The following is a 26,003-nucleotide window of genomic DNA, read 5'->3' on the forward strand; positions in this document are numbered from 1 at the left end:
ATTGGCGGAGCGCTTCGTCACTCCGCCGCTGCGAGGGCCGCACTTCCGCCTGGGTGTCAGCGGTACGGAGCGGGGGGTGCAGCGGTGGGGCCGTCGCGGGCGCGCGGTGCCAGGTAATGCCGGCGGCCTGCCCCGGGCCCGGCGCCCCTCCGCGGCCCCACACCTCCCTCCCGTGGGCCTTTCCGCCCTCGAGTCGTACCGGCCGCCCTGGAGGGCTGTGCGGGGCTGTCAGCCCGGCCCGGGGCTGTCCTGTCCGCGGGGAGTGGAGGCCGCGGACTGAGGGAGCGCGGACAGCCCGCCCCGCCTTCCTCGTCACGAAGCCGCGGGCCGTGCAGCCGGCAGGAGCGGTGACAGCACCTTCGTTATTTTTGGTTTAAGCAAAGCTGGCGGAGCTCGGCTGTCCCGAGCCGCGGCGGGGAAGGGGCTGAAGGGCAGCGCCCAGCCGGGCTCAGCCCCTGCGCGGGGAGCGCTGCCCGCCGCTTTGTCCGTGGCTTTCCGATCCGGGTAGCGCAGGGCCCTGCGGCTCCGTTCCCAGGGTGGGAGCTCTGGGCTCGGCCTCGGTGCGGTCCGGGAGCCCCAGAGGCCGTCCGACGCAGCGGGAGCTTTGCTGGAGTTCTGTGCTGCAGATCCCCGCTCCGTGTTTCTCTTACAGAGCTCCTGAGGGGGAGACGAGAGAGCAAGATGAGGAAAACAGACGGAGAAAAGGCCTCTCTTTAAATAACATGCCACCAGAACTTCTGCATGGTGACAAAGGTATACGTTACGTTGCCGTTGGTTTGATTTGGGTGTGAGTGATGTTGTGCCATCTGTGTATTTGGACTCAGAGCTCCTTTCTGAAGCAGCTCTGCTCCACTTGCAGGCCAGAACCTGTGTTTGAAATCACCCTCTGGCTTTTGTCGGCCATAGTCTTGCGTTTCCCACCACCAAAGTATGTGCAATGCAAGCAGAAATCTTCATTTACCATGAATTTTCTCAATTAAAATATGTGGCATTCACATAAGCTTTCAAAAAGAAAGAGACATGATCTGCAGTGTGAGTTAGCAGCACCACGCTATTTCTCTTATGGTCTTTTTTTTTGAGTTGATTCCATTCAGTTCCAACTTATCCTTCAAAAATTCAGTAACCCTGCGGTCACATTGATAGTAGTGTACAACTATGGATAAATGGCCGTACGAACTCTATGTCCAAAGTATGCTTTGAAACTCCTAAAACCTCAGGGCAATTTCTGGAAGCAGTGACTTGCGTAACTTCCAAACCTACAGCCCTGCACTGTGGGTTGGAAGCAGGAGAACTGGCTAAACTAGCACGGAAGCAAGACGTTCCGAGCAGAGATTTATCCCTCAGTAATCCCCTGGGTTTCAGTTACTGTAAACACAGCTTTTCTTAAAATACTTGTCGAGTCGTGCAGATGGCCACGTGACAGAAAGTTGAAGGCAGTCTGGGGTGAGATCGGGAGCAGTTCTTGATGTTGCTTTGCTGAACCAACTGTACCTCTTAGTGAACTCGTAACGTCAGGGAGTGCTCCGAGGGAAACACTGAGACATCTGCTGTCCAGGAATAAACATGCTTTTTTTTCCAAAACAAACTCTTTGGCCATGTCAGTATAACATCGCAAGCAGGAGACAAAAGTTCAAGAGAGAAAATGATGATTAAATAACTTCACTGTGCCTGGAAGTACTTGAAGACTACATGGGTTAAGGGCTTCAGTGATGCTGGAAAACAAGAAAATTGAGTGTGGTACAAGTAGTTGTTTGCTAACATCTGTGTAAGTGTTTTGATTTGGTAACTGCTTGTGGAGGGTAATTTTCACTGTTGGGTGTTTTCTTTAAATCAGCTTTAAAAGTGTTAGGGATTTCTATGATACGCTCCTGCTTAAGCTGACAGATCTTATGATTGAAACTGTTAATGCTTTGAGCCTTTCTTCTTGTGAATTCTACTGTGTGAACTTCACACATGCTGACCTAGAACAAAGGTGGAAGGCTTAGCTTTCTGTTATTTTCGTGTTGGCTGGAAAACAGACCAGCAGGCTTTTCTGCTTTGATAAGACTGTATATTTAAAGAACTATTTGCAGTGCCAACCAGGCAGTTCTTTTTGTTTAAAAGTGAGATTCACATGCAAGTACACTGACTTTTTTTTTTTTTTAAGCAGATAATTCATTATCTTTGGTATTTGAAATAACATATTCTCAGACAGTGTGATGTTGCATCAGACTGCTTGGTAACCAGGACTCCCATTTGCAAGTTGGCTTTCTTGTGGTCCTTCACTCAGCATCAAATACTGTCGCTTGAGTCACAGAGACACCTGAAAAGAACTGTCTGTCCTTGTCGTGAACATGATGTTCTTAAATGCTTCCTGGTTAGTCTGTTTTCTGTGAAATATCTAAGATTTTTTGGGGGGGAAGAAAATGAAGCCCACAAAGAATGTGTGTTAAATATGGAATTTTTTAGTGTGAATGTTTTAGCTGAATTTGAATGTGACTGCTCACAGAGGCATCATCTAGCTGAATAAATGGGGAAGTGAGACCCGTAGGAAATTGGGCACTGTTTATCTGCTGCTTTGAAAGATAAGGGATGCTTATATGCTTCCTGTTGCAAAAAATAGAGTTTACATGTGATATGGATTCATTTGTTTTTTTAGTGTATGGAATAGACTGCTGTGTGATCTGGAATTAAAAATACTTGGTCTCAGACCTCTATTTCCTAACAGTGTACTGTGCAAAAGAGTGAATGATGATGTAATTATTTACTTTGCAGTCTTAAAGCCTCCGTGCATGGCAGTAGCAAGCAATTAGAATGTGTCAAATGTGACTTCCACTGCTTTCGGTTATACTCTTCTCAAACGTATTGTTGACTCAGTGCACAAAGATAACGTCTTAATTTTCAGGATCGATAAGATATAAGAATAGACTAAGCTTGCTTAAATTTGCTTTTTTTAATATATGCAGTTACAATTAGAAATTCATTTGCTTGTCTAGACAGATCCGTCAGATTCTGTCAGTACATCTTATTATGCACATAATTGAATCAGACAGATTTTCAGTGAATTACAGCTGCCCTCCATTCAGAAAATGCAGGGGGCTGGATAGTGTTTTCTTTCTGTGATTATCTATAAATCTGACAGGAGTGTGCACAGGAGACAAATTATTCCTGCAGCTGCAGAACTGCATCTGAACCTTTGAATCTCGGCCCTCTTGGTCTTATGGTCCCAAACTGCTGGATGTGTACATCCCCGCTTAGCATCGGGTTTAGTGTGAACCTGGAGCTGTGGGGTTCCTGTCCCAGTGCAGTTTCTCTGCTCTGCTGGTCAGCTTTAGATAAGGGCTGCTGGGATGTTGTGAAGCTTTGAGGTGTTGCAGAAGGATGTGCATGCTCGTGGACTGGTAACTTCGTTACATGCTCACTGCCATCCTCTTAAGTTGGTTTTTAGGGCTTCCAAAAGAATCTGCTAGTATAGCACGCTGCTTTGGTACTAGTGATAGATCAGAACTCATTATAGTATGAAAGCGTAACGAAGGCAAGCGTGTGAATCCTGGGATGTGTGTGTGCTCTGGCCGTGAGGGGCTCTGCTCCCTGCAGTGCGCCAGTGCGACCAAGTGAGAACAAGAATCCTTTTTAATAACTCCCAATTAAAAAACTTGAATGCATTAAGACTACTGGGGGCTTAGCTCACCAACCCCTATGTAACAGTCCAGCAGCATGCTTGTTTGCTAGGTTTGTTAGAGCAGAGCTTCTTCCCATAGGCTTTGCAGAACATCAGTAAAGCTGTTGAGAGATGCTTAATGGTAGAAGAAATATGTTATCTATATTTAGAGGTACAAATAACTGTATACACACTGCTTTATTTTGTCTTGAACGTAGTTCTGAGTGCTGTACAACCTTCTTGTTATCTAAAAGGGTTAATGTCGCCAAGCAGATAGCAAGGTGGATTCCTTATTAAAGCTGAGCACGGAATTAATTTGGGTTAGCAGTGTTCCTTCCCAGCCTCTTGTCTAACTGCAGGTGTTGCAGGAGGGAGATTCCAGTAGCAGATCCAAACCATAGCACAATAAAGGTTGCTAGGAACAAAATGAGCTCCATCCCATCAGAGCTGGTGCAGGTACACATCTGTCCTCGGGGCATTTAATAGCTCCCAGCTGCACTAAGGCCCACACTGGGGATAGCTGCAGTCTGCAAAGGAGCTGTTCGGTGGCAGCAGGCCAGGCTTTCCCTCAGCCCTAGCCCCTCTGCTCAGTGTTGCAGAGCTGAGGAGCAAGCTGCCCTCCTCTTAGCAGGGATGCTGAGCGAGTCTCACTAGGCCAGGACACCTTGCTGGAAGGTGCCGTTGCATTACATTGAAGTAAAAAACAATTCTAGCTTGGTAAATAAAATCCACTTCTGGATTGCACCATCTGTGTAGCTGTTTGCTGGTTGAAGAGATTTCAAGTGCATAATAATTACAGCAGGCATCTAAATTGCCAATTAAAACGACTTCTTGGCAATTTTTTGTAGATGTTTTAGATCCACTGTTGTCGGTAACCTAATTTCATGAGTCAATTAAGATTCATCCTTGCTGAAGCTTTCATTCAGAGATGAAACACTGCAGTCTGATGCTTTCAGGAGATATATACGGAGCAAAAGCGCATGAATATTTATCTTCTGGTTCAAGCTATTTATTTCTGTCCCTTGAAGTACAGCAGCTATGTTTTATTTCAGCCGGCAACTTGAGAAGAGGTGGGCTCGGCTCTTACTTCACCAGTCATGTTTTAAGAGGGTTGGGAGCTTGTTTGTTTGTTCGTTTGTAGCGTCGGTATGAGGGCTGTATGTATTTGATCTGGCAGTGGTTCCTCAGCAGCCTGTTTCTGGACAGAAGCTGCCCAGGAGATGCACTAATGGAAACACTGCTTTTTATTTACATTTGTTGTTAGGTGCATTAAGCAGGCCATGGGATTAATTTTCCTCTGTACCAAGCTGACTTTACATTCTGACCAAGCTGGTTTCTGTTCAGTTGAGCTTCTGTCCATTAAAGACATGCACGCATCTGATAACAGAGGGTCCTTTCAGAGCTCGCAGGTTTTTGCCCTTTCTGTTCCACCTCTCTGGCAGTATTTGTGTGGTATTTTTATTGTGAGACTTGATAGAAAATTGTCATTATTTTTTGTGATGAAAGCCTTGCTTGATTTTCTCCTTTTTCACTCTTTTTTAACTTTTTTTTCCCCTATATTGCTTACAAGTATTCTCCTTTCAAGTTAATAAACTTAATTTGTTTTAAAATTTGCTATGGAAGCACACATCCAGCAAAACCTTGCTGGACATGTGAAAGAAAACTCATGAATGTGCTGCTTCATTAATTCTTTGGTGGCACTCTAATGCCAGCAGGCTGAACTCCCGACGCCCAGCCTGCTCATGCTGCCCAACCTCGGTTTGCTTTCAGAACTGCTTGCTGTTTCCATATGTGGTTTTGCTTAAGCACTCCTGGCTCTGGTGGTGGACTGGGTGGCTGGGTGATGGCTGCGTCCTGGTGCTGTGCTGCTCTCAGTGTTAAACGTGTGCTACTGGAGAGAAAAAGCAGGATTTGTAAAGGAAGCAGAATGGTGTCAACAACACATTTGCTTTCCAGGAGCGCTGCAGGATGTGAGACTTCAGTGTCAGGCCAGGAGGAGCAGGACAACGTAGGTGCAGCCCTGCACCAGGCAGCCTCGTGCTTGCTGAGCCGCATTCCAGCAGCATGAGCTGCTCCAGCAGTGGAAGCTCACCTTCCTACAGCAATGTAAATGTTTCTTTAAGGAGGAGTAACTCCTGGTCAACCAGCAGGGGCTTTGTGGAAGACTAACCTAGAAGAACGAGTTAGTATGGAGTAACTAGTTCTGTGAAATTAGCAAAATCACAGCGATGCCATGTTTAGCTCTTGCAGGTTTATTTTTGGACAGGTCCTGGTATTTTGTTGTGCTTTTTGTTGTTGTTGTTCTTAATCTGTGTATGAGTGGTTAGGATCAGAATCTTAGATCTTAGCGAGACAGTCACTGGTGGGGCTGTTGGTTTTTGGTTGGTTGCTTTTTTTTCCCTTCCCTGGAGTGTAGGTTTGGAGCATGCAAATAGCAGAGAGCAGGCAGTGCATCTCACCTGGCCCTGAGTTTCACACCTCTGGTTTCATATATATGCACACACTTTGTATTTCATCTGTGCTTCAGTACTAACAGGGTGGATGTGATGGTTATGCTTTATGAAAGATTTTCTGGGATTGGAATTAGACCTAAGCCCCCGTGGGTCTCCTTCCATTCTTACATTATGCAGGAGTGTGGCACCTTTCCTTGAACAGCTCAGCTGCAGTTTGGATGGAAGCTGCTAACTGCAGTTGCTGGTGTGGAAATGAGCAGTGTGGAGGAAATACAGATTACAAATGCTGAACATGAAGCAAACAGGATGTTTTTGTCTTCTGGCACTTCAGCTTGGTTGAGAGTAACTCTTCACTGTTGCTTTTAGCAATCCTTGCTTTTTGGCTCGCGAGAGCGAAATGCTGATGCCATGCTGTGTTCATGTGTGTGCAAATTCATGTTGACCTCTGCTAAGAACTGAATTTAAAGGAAGTAATATGAGCATTAAGTTATTCCTAGTGTGACTCTGGTGCAAAATACATCACTTTATCCTTTTAAAAATTCTCCTAACGCCTTAAAACAACTTGTGACTGTTACTTAAAGTGACTTCCATGAATATTTTGTTCTTTAGGTGATAGCTGCAGTACTTGTCTGTGACTTACAGTGTATGACCAAACCCTCATTCTCAGGTAGGGATCAGCTCAGGGTGTGGTGTGAGGTACATATCACAAGGACAGAATGTAAAGTGGGCTTCTGGTTCACTCAGGTCTTTCCCTGCAGTCACCACATTTGTATTTGGTGGTGGTTTTCATGGAACAGCTTCATTGGCTTTGTAGTCAGTGCCCTTATTATCAATAAGTCAGAGTTCTTATTTATTAGTGCCTCTTCTAGAGGACTGTGGCAGGCTGGCATTCCTGCCAGGACGTGTTTGGATAGGGGGAGTGTGCTCTTGGTGTGCTAATTAAACAGGGGTGGGTCGGCAGCTGGTTTGTGTATGTTGCAGGTGGGTAGAACTCCTTCGGGACAGAATCCTGCTGCATGAGCAGTATGCAGTGGTAGGATAGTCCTGCTGCCAGAGCTTGGATAAAAAGCAAGGGCTGGACATAAAGATGGGAGATGTGGGAGTGTGTGGAGAAAATTCAGGAATTGTAGTGCTTGTCATGAGACAACTGCATGCTGGGCACATGCACATCTCTTTCTGAAAATACTGGCTGCTGGTTTTCTAGAAGGGTGCAACACTTGCAGGCAGTTGAATCCTAAGAAAACTAGTGCTTTCCCTCTTCTCCTCCCTCCCAAGCTGAAAAGTGTACACAGTTGCTTCCTCAAGAACAGGTTTTCATCAGAGATATGATTAGAGCTGGAGACCTGGAAGAGATACTTCACTGGTGGGGCTGGAAAGCTCACAGGGACTCTGCAGCTTCAGTGTGAGCATCTCCTGCAGTCAGCGCCTGCCTTCTGCTGGGCCAGGTAACAGCCAGCTGTGCACTGGGGCTGAGCACAGCTTCCTCTGCCTGTCTGCTGTGAGCTGTGGCATTACATTTTGTGTTAGAAGTAGGCATTTAGAAGCAATGTAATTAATTCTGCTGCTGTTTAGAGAAGAAGCATAGCATCCTGTTTAGTTCACCCAAAAATCTGGGCTAGCTGCTGCTTTTGAGCCAGTTACTAAAGGGTTTCTGCCTTTCTCTGGTTCTCTGCCAGCAGCCTGCACTGCATCTTTTTGAAGTGAAGCTGCTGCTCCTTTCCCTTCTGCAAGCCAAGCACTTGCTGGTAGCCTTACACTGGAAGTCTTCATTCATCCCTGTCTGTAGTGTGTCAGTATTTTGAGCTCTTGCATCCTTCCCTGTGAGAGCAAGGCAGTCTGACTAATCTGAGTCAGAAATCTGTTGCTGATAAGCCTTCTTCAGCTTTCTTGCTTTAAAGGTCTGTGACTGGAGCACCAGGAAAAGGGAAGGAAACTGTGTTCAGCTGAAAGCAATTGCAACAGCAGTGTAGCAACAGGCAAAAGAAGCAGCTGTGTGAAGTTCTGTCCTTATGGAGGTGAGGACTTGAAAAGCTGCTGAAGATTATGTGAAAGCTGAGATGTTAATGAAGCGGAGATTGATCTAAAATCTTGTGGTGGTGGGTGAAATACGTTATTCCTAAGGCAAAGGTGACAGTCAGGTACCTGGCATTGAGAGGCATGATGCTTAAAGATAAGCACTGTGTTCATTAACTGTGACAAGCTGTAAAATAGGCTATTTCAGCTCCTCCTTCTGAACGGAGAGTTGGAAGGACAGTGTGTGAGGCATTCACATAGCTTTGTGCTGAGCAGTGAGGTGAAAAGAGTTGAAGTTCAGGGGGCATCGTGCAATTCGGTGTCTTGCAGAGAGGAGAGAGGGAGCTGGCTCTAAACATGGCAAGCTCCTCTACTAGGAATAGAGTGTGCTTCTGGCTTTGTTTCCCTTAATTGGAATGGAACTGTGCAAGTTATAATTACTCTGGAAAAGCCACTCTCACAAAAGCAGTGGGATCTTCAAGGATCAGAAAAAAAATTGAGGCTGACACATTGAGGTTGTTTTGGGGGAGCTGGTAGCATTGCTGTGTGCCTGGCTCAGCACTGGTACCTGGTGAGCTTTTGCAAGAGTGGAATCAAAATGTTCTGATTATTCTGCTTCGACTAAAGATGGGTGAAGCAAAATGTTTACATTACACCATTGCCAACCATCTGGAATAAATCTAATGTAGTCTGTCCATAAAGCAGAGCTGGAATGCTTCATAAATCTGTAAGTGATTTGTAGCGTGCTTGGCTTTAGTGAGAAAAAGTTCTGTTTCTTTACACTTTCTATCTAGAGAGAACAACCTCCTGTTGTGTGTTCAAATGTTCATAGCAATAGCCTGACAGAACTGAATTACCTAGTAGTCACTGAGTGCATGATGTGCAGCGAGGCCCTACATTTTTATGCAACAATGAGGTAAAGTTCTTTTACTTGTTCCCTGCTTTCTTGTTTAAGAATGCAGTGAGGTTTATCTTTTGGCTGAGAAGGGATTTCTGTTTTGCCAGCTCTTTTTCTTTCTTCTCCTTCTCGCTGTGCTTGTCTGAAATGTAGCTTGCAATAAGTAGAGTATATTTTACAATAGTGTACATCATGTTTTTATAGAGAGAGAACAAATGTGGCATAGTACGTTGGTTGTTCTTGTAGTAGGTAGGACTGATCTTCAGAAGGACTTCAGAATCATAGTGACTGTTTCATGAATGCAAGAATCCAACGCTTTCTTTTGTCATGGGAAGACATAGGAAGATGAGTATTTGTCAAGTGTGTGTGTCTGTGCTTGCAAGAAGTATGGAAGTTGCTAATTCTTCTTCCCTGTCTTGTCAAATAGATCATCTGAAGTGGCTGGGTGTTTGCAAAAGAAGACTTCAAAAGCATACGGACACTTAAGCTCTAAATCAAGTTGAACGATGCATTAGAGGAAGCTGAACTGGCTGTACAGAGATTTCACGCTGAAGGATGAATAGTGAAGAAGAGTTCTATGATGCCGTTACGGGTGAGTGGGGGCACAGTGCTAAAAAGGAGGACAGGATTAAAAGGAAGCTCTGAACTGCATTGTGTGCTTTAAGGTACAAGTAATGTATTACCGTTAAGGAATAAAAAAGAAAAAGTGCTTCTTGTGAAACTTGTAGTACTGAGTTCTGAAAAGAAGAAAGGTTTGGGCTTGACCTTGGAAGTATGTATTTATTTAATATTACTTTTATTTTTTAAACCTCAGTGCTGGCTATTATTTTACCACCATAGTAGTTCTTTAGGGCCAGAGTCTTGCTTTCATTTTTCCATGAAATACAGGTAATTTTATAACAGCTTGAGAAGTAATGCTTTTAAGGCCCTATGAAAGGTGAAAATATCTTCTGTAAGTTATTTTCACTCGCATTCTATTTATTTTAATGGAAAACTTATTCCAAATAATTGAAATAGAGAAATATTTCTCTGCATCTGTACAAATTGCTCTAAAAGCATGCTTTCAGGATAGGGAGCTGAAGGGCTTTGCAACCCAGTGCTGTTTCTAGAAGAGCAAACAGGAATTGCATTGCTCTGGAGCAGTGCATCAAATAATGCTGTTCTCTGAAGTAATAAGGATGAATGATTACTTGTAAGATCCTTACATGGTTTTAGTGATGAAATGAAATACTTTAAGTATTTTAATTTTAAAAAAAAGGCAAAAACAAAATAAAAAATCATTTCAAAAATACCAAAGCAGTTAAGAGTTTTCCATGTAAATGTCTCCTTAGAAATTCTGTAATTGAGGTGAAATGAGAAATACTGGCAATGGTGAGTGTAGAGTACTTGATGTGAAATCAAGGGAATGAAAGAGAATGATGGCAATCATGAAAGCCAAAGAATGGAAGTGGTGTGGTAGATGCAAGTGGGTGAGGTGGACCTGGACATGTTTGGTTGGAGATTCCTGTGAGGAATAAACAGAGCTGGTTGAAGCAGTGTGACCAATAGCAGACTGTATAGGACTTGTCACAGTTGTGTCAGGGAGAAGGAAATCTGGATTGTGTCCTTGCTGGTTAGAACTGATAGGCACTGGTACTCCAAATTACTCTGTAAATCAAAGTCTTTACTGTAAAAAATACATAAAAATCCTGAGAATGCAGTGAATTTTTTGGGTTCATCCTTGGTAATCTTATAGTTCCAGGAGCTTAGGACTACTGTTGTGAATGAGCCAGGAATTCTCCAATTTGAAAAGGTGAACAGAAATGCACATCTAAGCATGAGGTCTGTCTTACAGCTTCAGTGTTGGTGTATTCCTTTGTCTCTGACTGGAGAAATACACAGCTCACAGAGTTTGTGTCTTCTTTGTTCGAGTAGTTAGATTTTCCTTTCTTGAACCCTAAAAGGTTGATTTGCCCTACAAATGCTCCAGGAAGTAATGGCTTCAAAGTTATTGCACATCAGATATGCTTGTGCCTTGCAGTCTGCTGGCTCTGCTCACAAGTGGGATGCTGTACATCCATGTGAGAGTACTCCTTGTCCTGTCCTAAACTTTGTCTTCCATGAGGAGGTGTGTAATGGGAGGAGAGAAGCTTCCAAGCAAAAGATGAGATGTCTCTGTGTGCTCTTAGCACGGCCCTCTTCTGATGGACAGTCTTATGTCTGCAGCAGGCGCTCCAGAAGCTAAATGTGGTTGAACTTTGTTCCCTTATGTGTTGCCCTGCAGCATACCCCACAGGTATTTGGCTTAACTGGAGTGCTCAGTCTGGATAAGTTTGTTTCAGAGTCTTTCTCCCTTAAGACTACCTATAAAGATAGGTATAGATACAAAGATCTTCCAGCTAGATGCTTTAGACCTTACTGTCCATTTGTTGGATTACTTGCACACACCTAGTAAAGTCTAGACCTTGTTCTTTGTATCTGTGACTTCTTCAGGTCATACATAAATGTGATGCTAAGAACAACTATTAATAGGTCTGTCTGCATTCTTCTGCTGGTGCCTGTAGCAGCTAGGTGTACACTCAGTATCCCCAGGAGATTAAGCTCAGAATTGAGGTCCTTTCTGAGTCACAGTAAGCTTTTGCATTCCACATTAAGAACTTCAGGATTTTAGGTTCCAAATTTTGACTAAAAAAGCAAAATGCCCTTGGCAGACTCCTCAGCTTGTTCTTTCTGAGCATACTCTCCATTCTTTAAGTCAGAGCTGTAGATGGGCAGAAGCCAACTTGAGACATGTGCTGGTTTTCCCTTAAGTCTGTGACTGGGATGTGGCTACCAGGAACAAGCTCATTCTCCAGCTGTGTTTCATTTCCATGCTGAATGAAAATGAATTTCCATGCTGAATGAAATGAAAACAGTGTGTACCCCATGCCTTTCTCCACTTGCTTCCCCAGTCGTCCTGGGCTCTGCGTTCCTCGGTGGAAGTTGCAGTGTGTTCCCACAGCTTCCCTGATTTTAGTAATTTGGATGCTGTTGTTTCTGCCCTACAAATAGCAAACCAGGCTTAGCAGGGCAGTGAAACTCCATGGGAAGTTGTGCTTTAGAATTCTGCAGCAATCTTAGCCTAGGTAATGTGTTCTCCCTTTTAAAACGTGAGTTCACTCCTTGAGAAGGCCTCAACATTTCTGTAGTTATTACTTGATAACATCCACTTCTCAAGTAGACATCTGCCCTGTGGACCCCTGGGTTTTGTTGTGATGGATTTAATCTCTTAGGTTAAGAAGTTTCCTGCTTCTGACACTGTCCCCATCACATCCAGAAGTCATCTTCATGTGATGGCATTGCATGCGGTGTGGTTGGGAGTCATCATCCTGGCAGGTGGTTTGTCCCAATGATGTTTGATGATGAGTACACCTGTAAATGTCCATGGATGCACTGTGCTGTGTAGCTGGTGAGTCAGTTGGCTGGTGAAGAGTTTCCAGAGTGAAGCTGCTTTGTGTTCAGAGGTGATTGTCATTGCTGATTAGTTGGACACATGACATCCTTACTTTGGGACTGAGTACTTAGTGTGAGCATCTCAGAGATGTTGTGTGTGATGTCTGTCATTTCTTGGCAGCTCAGCGTTTGATTTTTCTCAAATACAGGAGGAATACTTCTCTGAGTCTGGATCAGGAAACCTGGTAAATTCATTGATGAATTCACATTCTTCAAAATCTTATGGCAGCACTTTGATCATTTCGCTCTGGCCCTCATCACCTTGGGATTATTAATTTCATTTTGAATTTGTTAAAGGCTGTGCTGTTGACTTTTGTTGTGTCAGACCTTATCTTTCATTAATTCTGTCAGGTATCTTTTTGCCAAAGTGGTTTGTGGAAGGGATTGGCACAGAACAAGATGCTTAGTGCAGTAAGTTGGTTATGGGGTAATAATTTATTTTTGACAAGCTTGCGTAGCTTTTGTTTTACTTTTTTACATATTAACCTGCAGTTCCATGGAAGCCTGTTCAGTGTTGGTGAGGTTAATCTGGTGCAGTGTATTTGAGAGCAGGTTGCCCTTCCGTTCCTACTGCTTGGCTCTTGTTCGCTGTAAACTGCTGCTTCCTCCTGGGGAGGAGCAAGTGAGGTACCTGCTGCCAAATGTATATATTTTCATCCTGTTTGGATTGAATCAGCAGATTGTGCCCCAGTATTGAAGTGCTGCAGATGTTGTGAAAGCCCAGCCTGCCTCCTGTTGGAAACAGCATGGTACGGCCATGTAGTGTGAAGACTGACTTGTTTGGGAAAGTGGAGAAATAGTAATTTCTGACTGAGGAAAAGTGACCTCTTATTTTACTCACTATACACACAAGCATTTTTATCCCAACTCTGAAGGAACCCTTTTAGGTATGAAGGTTCTCACCACTTTGCTATTTTGATTCTCTTTCTGTCTTGAGTGACAAACCTTAATTAGTATTTGAGGAAGGTGCTGACTGTATGAAAGGGCAGTCTTGTGTCTTCATGTGTACAGTGTACTCAGTACTGTGCCACTCTGCTCCCTCGTAGCTGGATGTGTAACATGGCTTAGTGGACTTGTTTCATCTGCAGGATGGAGAAGGAGAGGACTGTGAAAACTAGAGCTGCTGGCAAGTCATTTTTCTTTAAGTTCTTGAAATAGATTGGCATTGGTAACCAGTTTATCTGACTTTGATTACTGAAGATTTTAAGAGCTTGGTTTTACCCTTGACATGTAGAAGATGGGACTTTTGCTTAAGTTAGTTTTTGAAGCTTTATTTCATTATGAAAACAGGCCTGTATTGAAGCTCAGATACTCAGTTTTGCAAGTTGAAGGCTTTAATGGCAGCTTGAAAGACTTGAAATTTAGTAAAACTGTAAGAGAGCACTTCAGTAAATATTCCAAGTAAGTATTTCCTCTGTGAAGAACATCATCTGGATAGTTCTTCTCAAAGCTATAATATTTAGAATTTCATTGAGAAGCAGCTTTTAAAACTTCTGTTTGGGCTTGTAGCAGACGAGCCAGCTGTTACTGAAGATTGAAAGCATAGTGGAAAGCCTGGTGTTTTAACTCATCAGAATGCCCATTAAATGTGATGATGTTCCATATGCTGTGTGTGCCTGATCAGCTTTGTGGCTGAGGGCACGTTTGCCTGAAAGCCCATATGTTTTTTCCCACTTCATTAGTCAGAGTTATTTCCTTATACTCTACGGTATTTGCTTTCTCCGTCTCCTTGTACCATAATGGGTTCCTAAAAAAGCTAATACAAGATTAGAAATGCCATTTAAAAATGACAGCTGTTCTTCTGTTGTGGGTTGACTGAAGATAGACAGGTGTTGCTTTTCTCTTAAAGGCAGATGTTTCAGATTAATCTTCATTCCCATTACCTGGTCATATATAACGATCGTATTTTCCAGTTAAGTACTGAGACCTGCTAAGGTGTCATTATAGCTCTATAATTACATGCTTGTAACATGAAAATGTAGGAGAGGGTTTAATATGCGATGTCACCCTTTACATCTGCATTTTTACCAAAGTTAGTGCCAGGAGATCATTGTTTTACTTGCTCTAAAACTGAAATAATCTTTGTCAAAACTAATTCCTGTACTCTGTTAGGGTGTTTACATGCTTTGTAACATCTGGGATTCTTTCTGCATCCACAGCTGGACTTCAGCATTGGCTGCACCTAGTTGTGATAGTCACTGTCAGCACAGAGAAGTGCTTGCCTAGATTGTGATAACTGGAATGAAAGGAATACAAACATAAATGGAATAATAATAATAATAATAATAATAAAATCTTTCATTAATCTCCAAGTTTAAAAAACATCTCCCTCAAAATATTCTGTCATTTTTCTCCTTTCTAGGCCTATCCCTCACCAGTAGTTTGTTTTTCTAACACTTCTAGGGAATGTTCAAACTACTACTAGGCTTCTGTTTGTCCTCAGACGTATTGAAATCTTGTTTGCAAAGCTCCTCCAAGTAGCTCTGCTGGCTGCAGAGCCAAAAAGGAAGTCTGTTCTGCTCCGTTTTTGGTGATGTTATCCTTACCTAATCTCATGTTAATCTCTTAAAGGATGAGGTTGAATTGCATGCAGCCTTTCTTACAGTGTAGGCTTTCATTAGTTTTTTCAGGGAGATCAATGGAGGAGTAGGTATGACCTAATGCTGTCATCCCATTGTTTTTGTCTGGAGTGACGCCTGTATGTTTTGTGTGCTTCAGCACTGCAGGTTCAGCAGCTTGAAGACTTTGTTCTGATGTGTTTGGGTTCTTATGTGTGAAGTTTGCACGTGTGGGTGGCAAAAAGTTAGATATCCCATATTTCTGTTGCTGGAGTAATACGGATGTTGGCCACTAGGTTGTGAAATGGGCATTTTTTCCCCCTTAACTGCTCTGTATCTGATAGTGTGAGTAGGCTAAGTTAATTTTTTTAAGGTCTTTAAGGAAAACTACGTAGCTAAACAAAATTATTGTAATCACACCACAGCTCTAATGAAGAGACAATGGAGCTAATTTGATTAGGAGAGCCATTGATGAGCTGGGAAGATTCTAAATTGGTTTTATATTCAGCAGCATGAAGAAATAGATGAGAATGCCTGATTCTAATGCCACACTTAGCTCTAAATACTCCTGGGAATTTGGTCACTTGATAGTTCTTCACTCTGATGCTTTTTAGAATAACCCTGTGTAAGTGCACTTATGCTGTGTTATGAGTTGTAAAATGTGAGTGGTGCTCTGTGGTACAATAAGGTTCTTAAGAAAGTTACTACTTTGTGTGTTTTTTCCATACAGGCTTTGATTCTGACAATTCTTCAGGAGAGTTTTCAGAAGCAAATCATAAAGTTGCAGAAATGCTTGATCTAGATCCACACCAAAGCAGTAGGACCGGAAAGCATAATGGAGAGACAGAGATTCAAGAAAATGGAATTAAGAGACACAGGTAAATGCACAGTACTGTGTAGGAAATGAGAAATGACTGTGCTGGCTCATGATCTTTGGGGGTATTACTGTTCTCACTGAGGAAGAGGTTATTTCTCTGAAACTGAGCATTTCGCTTGTCTGCTTCCAATGTCAAGTGGAAATTAATGCTTCGTTTCCTTTATTGAGTACTTTGGTACCTGTAAATTAAAATATATTTTTACTTAAGGAGCTTATAGTGACAGATATATTGCTGTTTGTTTGTCTGTTTGTTTTCCAATTACAGGACATCCTTACCTGCCCCAATGTTTTCTAGAAGTGATTTTAGTGTGTGGAGCATATTAAAAAAATGCATTGGCCTGGTAAGTTAGCCTAGATTAAATATGCTGATATTAAGTTTTCTGACTTTGACTCATTCATTGTATTGTGTAAAACCTGCATACAGAATATACCTGCTGCATTTTGCATTTCTCCTGCAAGGATCATAATCTTAAACTGCAACTCTGTTGCCTCACTCACTTTAGCTGTTGGAGTACGTGAGTTGATGTTTCTAACACTGTCCTATAAGAGCTATGCTAAAGTCATTAACAATATAGTTAATTATGCTTTGATTAACACAACATTCTCTCCTTTGTTGTTGGTTTTTTTTTGTTGTTGGTTTTAGACATTCATATCTACTCTAGATCTGCCAGCACAGTACTTAGTGAATGCAACAGACGAGTCAGTGAGTTGCTTTGCCAACTTAGCTTATGTCATCTAAGAGAGAGAAACATACCATCAAAACTGCTTTGGTTAGGATGAATGACATATCTACTAGAACGATTTGCCTGATCAAATCAGGTTAGCTAGGAGTGACCTTTCCCTACTGCCTGTGACAGTGTGAAGAAACTGTTGTGTTAACTGTCTCATGGCATTCTCTGCTCCACTAAATTGTAAGCACATAAAAGATGGAAGTTCTCAGTTATTAGCGCAGCTGTTTTAATAAACAACCAGATTTGGTGGCACATAGAAAAAGACTTGGGGAGCTGGAAATCTGTATGAGCTTTGTGTCTGTCTTGTATCCACATGGGAAATGAGAAACATACTGATGCAAATAACAGATTGTTTTAATAAAGCCACTAATATATGTTAGAGCAATTCAAATGGTATTCATTATGTAACTGTTCCTCCTAAAAAAAAGAATTTGTGATTCCTGCAGTAAAATAGATTTTACGCATACAGATATGTGAGGATGTCAAAGAAATGTGTGGTACTTGAATACCTGTAATGAGCTGGTTGGCGCATCATTTCCTCTACTTACAGAAATTTTAACCTCTTTTCTTTTATGTAGAACACACAGTGGAAGGTAACATTTTTCTTGAATTTACTGGGTTAGTTGGATCAATTTTTAAAGCTTATTTCATTCTTTCTGATCCCTAGTAGAGTTCTGCAGTGCTTCTACCCCTTTCAGCTTTAGCAGTTCAAGTTCTACTACAGGCTTGTAGCATTCTTCAAAAGACATTTGACAACTCAACTGACCCATAGCTTCATTTCAGAATTCTTAGTTTTGTCAGTTGATAATATAGTGTTCTGTCTAAGAAATTAACCTGTCCTTCTGTTACCCAGGAGTTGTCTAAGATTACAATGCCCATTGTCTTCAACGAGCCATTGAGTTTCCTTCAACGGATAACCGAATATATGGAACACATATACCTCATTAATAAGGCTTGTAGTCATGCAGACCCCTTGGAAAGAATGCAGGCAAGTCCCAGCTACCAGCTTCTTGTTAGTTCAGAAGTGGTTTCTCTCTCTCAAGGTCTTTCATAATAATACAGACTTTCTTTTGAGTGCATTTCTTTCTCTGGTGCTGTTGTAAGAATACCCATGTTTGTCTGTCTAGAGCAATTTCTTGTTAAATAGTGGTTGGCATGAGTTGCATGTGATGCTTTCCTACTTGATACTTCGCACAGAAGTCTTCAGCAGGGAAGTGCAACAACTGACCCTTCCCTAGGCCCTCAGCCTGTTCAGGACTGTTTTAGCTGTGACTCTTTGGTATGTATGTATTGTAAAGATGAGATCTCGGCTTTAAATCACCTTAAAATAAAGTTGTTTTGTGACACAAAGGCTCTTGAGCTTTCCAAAATAGGTCACAAGCATTAATTTGATTTGTTGAGTGGCTCCATAATTTCTAGAGGTAAGAGAAGAGCATGGAACAGAGTATAACCTGGCAACATTTACTACAGAAAATGACTCCTTTTGGAATGATGTGCTTATTAACTGCTTTTATTTTCCTACTTCTATACTGTATTCCATGGATTGCCAGTATTTTGACCTTAAGCAATATATAGAGCTTTCTTTTTGGAAGAATAATAAAATATTGTACTATGCAAAAAAATGTACTGTTAATATAACAGTGTGTTCTTATTTCCTTACAGGCTGTAGCTGCTTTTGCAGTTTCTGCTGTAGCTTCTCAGTGGGAGAGAACTGGCAAACCATTTAACCCACTGTTAGGAGAAACCTATGAATTAACAAGGTAATAATTAAATTGGGATCTGAGGCTGTTTGTGTGAGCAGACTGTCACACTAGCTTAGTTTTTTATTTACTTTAGTGAATAAACAACCACTAAAATATGTTTAATACTTTTCTGAGTATAGCTAAAATTATTTTCCCCAAACTAATGCAAAATGTTTAAGAGGTTTTTATAGAAGCAGTCTTATTTCTGTTTATGCAAGGTATTCTTAGAATTATTCAGAGAAAAAATGGTCTAAGTTCTGCGGAAGACACCTGAACAGAGGCTAACTAATTTTTAAGAGTGTTGTGCTTATAGCATCAGATACATTTATCAGTTATAATTGTAGTTAGTTTGAGAGGCTTTCAGCTTGCTGTAATGGGGGATACGTATGTGGTGGAGAAAATTTTCCAGTCAGAGCCTCTACTGCTGCCCAAGGAACTGCAGTGTTTTCAAGAGCTGTCAAACTTCTTCAGATCCTTTTCTGGGTAGAAAGTCACTTGGGTATTTGGATGGAGATTGTTTCTGGGTGTAAACAGGTGTTTAAAAAGTATTCAGAAGATTATTGCTTTCATTTTATTAATTTCAAGTGTGTCATGGGACTAGAAAAGGGAAGGCATCGCTTTTAGAGTAATCAAAAAATCCTTAAAAAAAAATTGCAGTATCAAGTTATGTTTTTTTTTTTTCCCTGTAATGTTAAAAGTTGATTACATACATGCTTAATGCTCTTTCTTGTGTTTCAGGGAGGATTTAGGATTTAGGTTTATATCTGAGCAAGTCAGCCACCACCCACCTATTAGTGCATTTTATTCTGAAGGCCTCAATAAGGACTTTATTTTTCATGGATCAATCTACCCCAAATTAAAATTCTGGGGAAAGAGTATAGAAGCGGAGCCACGGGGAACAATTACTTTGGAGCTTCTAAAGTGAGTATGAGAAGCAAATGCCTTTTATGCTTGCATGTTTGTGTGAAAAGAGCTGCTGCTTCAGAGTAACCTCTTTATGTGATGGCAGAATGCAAGAAGCTTGTCAGGATTTCTGTCACCTTCCAGTGAAATCATCGACGCCTTTCCATATTGCTCCTCATCAATTATGTCTCAAATTTTGTGGCTGTCCAAAAGCCATTTTGTGCCAGGCATTCTGCAGTTGAACACTTAAAGGTGCTTTTCCAAAAGCTTTCCTCAGGCCTAACTTTGAGGTTGCTTTAAAATATCTTTTGAAGATAGGCATTCATGTAGAAAGAAAGTGGACACTTAAGCAAGTTGCCTCTTTACTAAGACCGCCATATCAAGCATTGACTCTTCCTGGAGTTTCTTTTGAAAGTACAGTTTGTTTGTCAAGCTGCTGGCATCTGATCTTCCAAAGATCAGTCTTGGATATAAACGGTGATGTAAATAGAGGAAATCTCCTCTGGATGTAGAAATGACTATGAACACTAGTGTAGAATGCAGACTTGACAAAAATGTGTGTTGGTGGAGAGAGAGAGCCTTTATGTGGAATTAGGATTCCTGCTCTGCCTAATTAAATCACAGTACAGATTTAAATTGCAGTGTAAATGAATAAAGCACTTGGTTTAAATATTTGCATCAAGTTAGCAGCAGAAGCTGAGCTCAGATTTCGAGCTCCTTAATGTTGTGATTCATACCGGTCTGTTGGTTTGAGAAGTCTGAGAGTTATTCTGGGCCAGACTTAAGTTTAGGGAACAACATCATCAATCAGCGTTAAGTACTGTGTTTTTGTTGACACTGGCTGTTTTCTGTGTTAGAAAGCACGATTCTTCCCCACTTTTCCAGCACAAATAAATGTCTCAATTCATCTTCACAGGACACGAGTGTCTCCTGCTATATTTTATGCTCCACAGATTTTGCTGTCAATAAGTTCATGAATAAAAACATAGAGTAAGGCTGGGGGGATGATTTTTTTTTTTTTTCCACTTGAAGAGTAGTCATTATTCTGAAGTACACTTGAATATAGTTTGCTGTGGAAAATTGTCAGACTTTGTTGATCTGTTTTTCCTCTGTGCTGGAAACTGACAGTTGGAAATATTAAGTATGTTCCTTCGCTCCTTAATGGAACTAGAAGCACAAGGCATTTGTTACAGAGGATGCTGCTTATTTCTGCTTTTTTTTTTTGTATTAAAGTGGAGTTTGCATGCTTTTCTAACATGGATTGATTGCTAACCAGATTAATTGCTAATCTGATGGGGACTAACTTTTGATGGAAAACTCAGATGACCACTTTGAGTTATACAAAAACCTAACCAAACTCTCTAGGTTCTGATGCATGTTTACAGGGAAGTGCTTTAGGAAGAAGTCTGCAGTGCTGCTGCAGTAGCTGAGTAGAAAGCAGTGTTAAGCTTTGTCAGTCCAGTTCTCATCGGAGTGTTACTTCTCTATCACAGATAACTTTAAAAGCTCATGTTATTGAGCTGGAATTTGTAATCGAAAGCACAGCAACTGTAAAACTTGCTAATTCAACTCTTTAATAGGGAAGAAAAGGGAAGGGCATATCACATTATTAACTTGCACTCATGTTTACATGAAGCACATTGTTGGCTTGCAAAGAAAAGTCTGTTTCTTTTCTGTTTTGAAGTTAGCTGCTGGCTGTTCATGGGAGCAGTAAATATTTTGCCCTGCTGCAAATAGAGTTACAACGGGCTTACATTCTGTTGCAAACTCAAGAAGTGGATTTATTTTTCTGTTTTCTTTACAGACATAATGAAGCTTACACATGGACAAATCCAACCTGTTGTGTACATAATGTAATTATTGGTAAACTGTGGCTAGAACAATATGGAACGGTAGAAATTGTGAATCACAGGTAATGGTAATCATGGGGGCTGGTGCATGGTCCTTTTCACTTGTGTTACAAAGCAGATACTTTCCTGGAACACACACCTTTAGTATTTGTAGGCCCGGAGTGTATTTTTTTCCCCATCTTCTGACAAATGCAAACTACTCATTGGGCTGAGCTTAGTATCATAATAATGTAAATGAAAAGGCAAATGAATAGATAGATGGCTTACGAAGCTTTTACATTTGTCAGTTACCTATTCAAATTCAGCCTTTTTGACAGAGAGCAGAAATTAAATATAACTCCAGAACCATTGAATGGAATAATTGCTGGAGGCTTGCTCTAAACCTCCATCAGCTTGATTCTCATTTGGTTCTCTTTTAATTTTGATAATAGAAAATGTATTAAATTAAGAGTACAGCACAGATAAATGACAGTAGAGTAGTAGTATAACATGAACATAGAGCATGTCAATTGCTCTGCCAACTGCCTATAAGAAAGCTTTTTACTTTACATAAAATGAAGGAGAGAATAATCTCCTGTAAAGTAGAATTCTTTTTTTTAACTTCTTTATTACAGAAAAATGCAGCACCTGTTTTTTTGTGAATAGATTGAAGCTTTATTCCAACGGGCTGCTGTGCTGGTACTTCCATCACATCAAATCTACATTTGTCTCTTAAGTTCATGCCTGCAACCCAGGGTGGTTTCCGTGTGCTTTGTGCTTAATATAGAAACTTGGCCACATACCTCACTGTGATAACTCACTCAGATAATAAACCATAGTTAAAGAAAAATTATGATATCAAGAATTACCTCTCATTACTTACATGAAAAAAAGCTAAAATAAGGTGCAAGTAAGGGGCAGGGGGAAGTGATCTTGCTAATGTGTTTAGGGGCATGCTTCCTGAAGTGTGTACTTGAAATTTCCTCTGCAGTACTGGAGATAAATGTGTCCTTAATTTTAAACCGTGTGGGCTGTTTGGAAAAGAGCTTCACAGAGTAGAGGGATACATCCAGGACAAAAAGTAAGTGCTACGTCTGTTGGCCTCTCTGTTTTTGAGCACTGTGGTATTGCTTTAGTGCTGTTATGGTGACCATAACTGATGTGAGTGCAAAGTTGCTAGAGATGCAGTTCATAACCATCTGCATTGTCTGTGTGGATATTAAATTCCTTAGTTGGGATGAGGATTTTAAGCGGGATTAGGAAAAACTCTCCAGTCCAGTGACTTGAAATAAAGGTATCCAGGGAAAGCACAGTGTAGTTGAAACTGATTTCACTGTTACACAGTTGCAATTCCAGTCTTCAGCTTAAAATAATGAGGATACAGTTATTGAAAGTATTCAGTCAAGCCCAAAGCTGTTATGTGACTCTTGAGGTCTGTACTGTAAGCTGCTGGCTTTGCTGCGCCCACACTCATTTCAACAGCAGCAAAAGGTACATGACTAAGTCATGAGAATGTGTTCTGCAGGACTGAATGCCAAAAAGACTGGTTGCAGGTGAATCATTTTCTTTGCGTTAATCTAGTATCTGGATTCTAAGAAATCTGCAAAGAAACAAAAGACAAGAGTAGGAAGCTGTGTGTTTAATGCAGACTGGGATCTGTACGACTTGGTTTAGAAGGCCTTATGGGAAACAAAAGCTAACTCTCCTTTGCTCTCTCTGCAGCAGAAAGAAGCTGTGTGTCATCTATGGCAAGTGGACAGAATGCTTGTGGTGCACTGATCCCACTACGTATGAGACTTACAAAAAGAATGAGAAGAGAGGTGGTGAACAAAAGAAATTGAAGCCGGTAAGATTAGGGATCCTTTAGGGAGTAAAAATGCTGAAATACATAAAATGAGAGGAAATCATCTTCTTTTCAGAAATGGTCAGGTGGTGGTGCATGGCGGGTTACAGTTGCGCATCTTTTGGCAGGGGTCTGAGGTATGCAGCTTCATGAGAAGGTGTTGCACTTTGAAATTATGTTGGCTTTAATGAGAGCTGCTGGTATTTGAGAACTTGCAGAAATAGTGTTTGCTAGAGACTTGTCAGAGTTGTCGTCATATATCAGCTCCCAGGTCTTTTCTTCAACAAAGAAAGTAGCTATACTGCAGCTTATAGATGTGAAAATATCTGAGTGTAGGCATTTAAAAAGAAAGTTCCCTAAGTACCATGTTTAAGTCACTTATGCCTTTTTGGGTGATGCAGCCTTTTCAAATTTCTGATGTAGACAGACTTTAAAGCAGAGGGGTCTGGAAACTTGTGGATTTTTTTCATCACATGTAGCATGGATCAGATAAGTTACTGCCAAAGCCTCAGGGTTATATGGAAAATGCAAAACGTTGTATGATGCAGAGGACTGTTGTGTTTTCAAATATCAACAGAAGTCTTGTGGGCTCTGGTTGCTTGTACAAAATGAAAATGATGAACTGAAGTTGAGAGCGATTAGCTTCTGCTTAGGAGACTCAGTCTTTCTTTTAAATACTCACATGACAGGAATCTGGAGCAACAACAGTCCTTGGTTTTTTTTTTGCCTCTGGATTCTGTCCTGGTGCAGGCTTGTATTTTGACTTATTTTTAAATAAGATTTTGTTCATCTTAAGAAAGTCAACTCCTTCCTTCCTTCCTTCCTGTGGAATTTAAATTTACAGGGGGAACTGTTTCAAAGAGAACAAATGAGGTGCATCAGCGGAGGCAGAAGGAAAATAGGAGAGGAGAACGGTGACATTCTAACAATAGAATGATATTGCCTCTTCTATTCTGGTGGTTGTGCTTTCAGGTGATTTCTCATGTTGAAATCCTGTGACCTTATATAACACAGCTGTGTTCTGAGACAGATTCTCTTGTGGTTCAGGCTGACGATAGGAACCAAGCATGCAGAAAGCAGGTTTTCAGGTAGTCAGGGGAAGCTGTCAAGTGATCTGTGGTCTGTGTAGTTCAAGTAGATTAAACAGTATCTGGCACTATAGCTGGTGTTGTTTGGCCTGATCCTGTGTAGAGATAATGCTTGACATGTATGTGCTCTGCTTGCCTTTCAGTTGTATGAAGAAGATGTTGTTTTCTGCTGTGTGCAACCTCTTTCTTTCCTCTAACTGCTTGCAGAACTAGATTGTATTTTCTTCCTAAAATAGATAAAGCCAGAGCAAAAGTGGTGGAGGTCTGTGAACAGTGGAATAAAAATAGTGAGGTGATGAAATAAAAATCTTGATCCTGTTTTCCACCCTCAAGTAGAATTCAGAAATTACAGTCCAGCTTTATGAAATTGCCACTGCTAACATACATACCATAGCACTGCGAATGGGAATGCTGGCCAGAGCCTTGGGAAATAGTAGTTTCTTTTAAGAGTGGTTGTTGAATTCTTATTGCAACTTAGACAGCACGTGCATTAATGTATATAAATTGATGTGGAGCTTGACTCTTAATGTGAAAAGGTGGCATATTTCAGTTGAAATAAAATTGATGAACTCATACATTAATTAATTCCTCATTAATTAAATAAACTAGGTGCTTTTGCAAGTGACAAAGCAACTGGTACCCAAAAGGCGAGCATGTGCTATTTATTTTTCTTTCTGCCATTACGGAAACTAGTTTAAACTGCAGCCTTGACTCATTTGAACCTGGGGAAGTAATGCTGTTATCTCTGTTTCAGAGTGAAGATGTTATAAAATCAGAAAATGATGAGGCTGACGATATGCCAGAAGTTCAAGACACCGTGCAGTTTATACCAGGCAGTAAATTGCTTTGGAGAATAAATTGTAGGCCACCCAACTCATCACAGGTAACTGTTTCAATCAGTGTGTATCTTCCTGTCACTAGTGACTCATCCCAGAGAACATGAGTAATGTTTAAGGGAAACCCTGTTGGAAGTGTCTGTCTTAGTGTGCTTCTTGACAGGTTCTGGCAGTTCTTGCTGCAGCAGCAAAATAAAACTGCAGCAAGCTGTCTGCTTCATTCCTGTGCTGAAAGCAGCACTCCTGCATCAGAGTTGGTAGAATGTGTGATCTTACTGCAGCTGCTTCATTGTGTGGTCTGTGAGATCTTTGCACTAGGAGTGGCTGAAATATGGATGTGTGTTCCCCAGTGCTAACCCTGCTGCTGGAAGGCAGCCTTCCAAAAATGCAGTAACTGGGCATCTGGATATTAACCTAAGTTAATGCCCTCTGAAATTAATGAATGAAAACATGCATACTTTCCTGGGACAAATGACTTGTTTTCTTAGTTTTAGATGCATTTACTGTTTTCTTTATAAAGAAAAATCATGGTGTTAAATATCAGATATAGAGGAAACACGTTTCTATCTTCTGCAGCAAAGACTGCTGTGATTTCCACATTGCTCCTCCCTCCCCTTTAAAAAAAAAAAGTCAGTTTGGAATGAACCTGTCTTGCTTTCGGGGTGGCTGATGGAAGATGGTTTGACTCAATCATTCCTATTAGAAGCTTTGTTGTATCCATTCAGTATAGGGAACCTATTGCCACTTTGCGAAAATAACATGTATTATCTACAATTTGCCTTTAAGATGTACAATTTCACCAGTTTTGCTGTGAGTCTCAATGAGCTAGAGAAGGGCATGGAAGCAATATTAGCTCCCACTGACTGTCGGCTACGTCCAGATATCAGAAACATGGAAAATGGAAACATGGGTATGTATTTGAAGAAAATGTTTTCACATTAATAAATCTGAAGGGGATAACTGAATGGGGTTTGTTTGATATTGGAATGCTATCTTCGGTTTCTCATTCTCAAAGCAACGTTAACATCTTTTCATCATGATCATGCTTTTGTACAGTATAATGCCTGTTTTCTCCTTCAGTAGCCCGGGAGAGCAAGTGTGTCTCCTGTAGATCCTAAGAC

General features: G+C 41.2%; 1 protein-coding gene across 10 annotated transcripts in view; it reads left to right on the forward strand.

The window, feature by feature from the left end:
* The first annotated feature begins 34 nt into the window (after positions 1-34).
* Positions 35-26,003, forward strand: part of OSBPL2 (oxysterol binding protein like 2) — a 30,694-nt gene continuing 4,725 nt past the window's right edge. Inside the window, exons 1-15 of one of the 10 annotated variants that reach the window (XM_046902859.1) lie at positions 59-113; positions 653-753; positions 7,404-7,538; positions 7,992-8,108; positions 9,432-9,596; positions 15,764-15,911; positions 16,176-16,251; positions 17,495-17,629; positions 18,304-18,401; positions 19,122-19,304; positions 21,091-21,198; positions 22,107-22,196; positions 22,838-22,961; positions 24,801-24,929; positions 25,669-25,792. In XM_046902859.1, coding sequence (XP_046758815.1) covers positions 9,560-9,596; positions 15,764-15,911; positions 16,176-16,251; positions 17,495-17,629; positions 18,304-18,401; positions 19,122-19,304; positions 21,091-21,198; positions 22,107-22,196; positions 22,838-22,961; positions 24,801-24,929; positions 25,669-25,792 — 1,252 coding nt within the window. In that variant the 5' untranslated portion in view covers positions 59-113; positions 653-753; positions 7,404-7,538; positions 7,992-8,108; positions 9,432-9,559. Of the gene's footprint in view, positions 114-652; positions 754-1,475; positions 2,357-4,542; positions 6,761-7,368; positions 7,539-7,991; positions 8,109-9,431; positions 13,602-15,763; positions 15,912-16,175; positions 16,252-17,494; positions 17,630-18,303; positions 18,402-19,121; positions 19,305-21,090; positions 21,199-22,106; positions 22,197-22,837; positions 22,962-24,800; positions 24,930-25,668; positions 25,793-26,003 lie in introns of those variants that run through there. The other 9 variants (XM_046902861.1, XM_025142206.3, XM_015296377.4 and 6 more) reach the window with 9 other exon arrangements.

The sequence above is a fragment of the Gallus gallus genome, chromosome 20 (genome assembly GCF_016699485.2).
Source record: "Gallus gallus isolate bGalGal1 chromosome 20, bGalGal1.mat.broiler.GRCg7b, whole genome shotgun sequence".
Taxonomy (NCBI): Eukaryota; Metazoa; Chordata; class Aves; order Galliformes; family Phasianidae; genus Gallus; species Gallus gallus.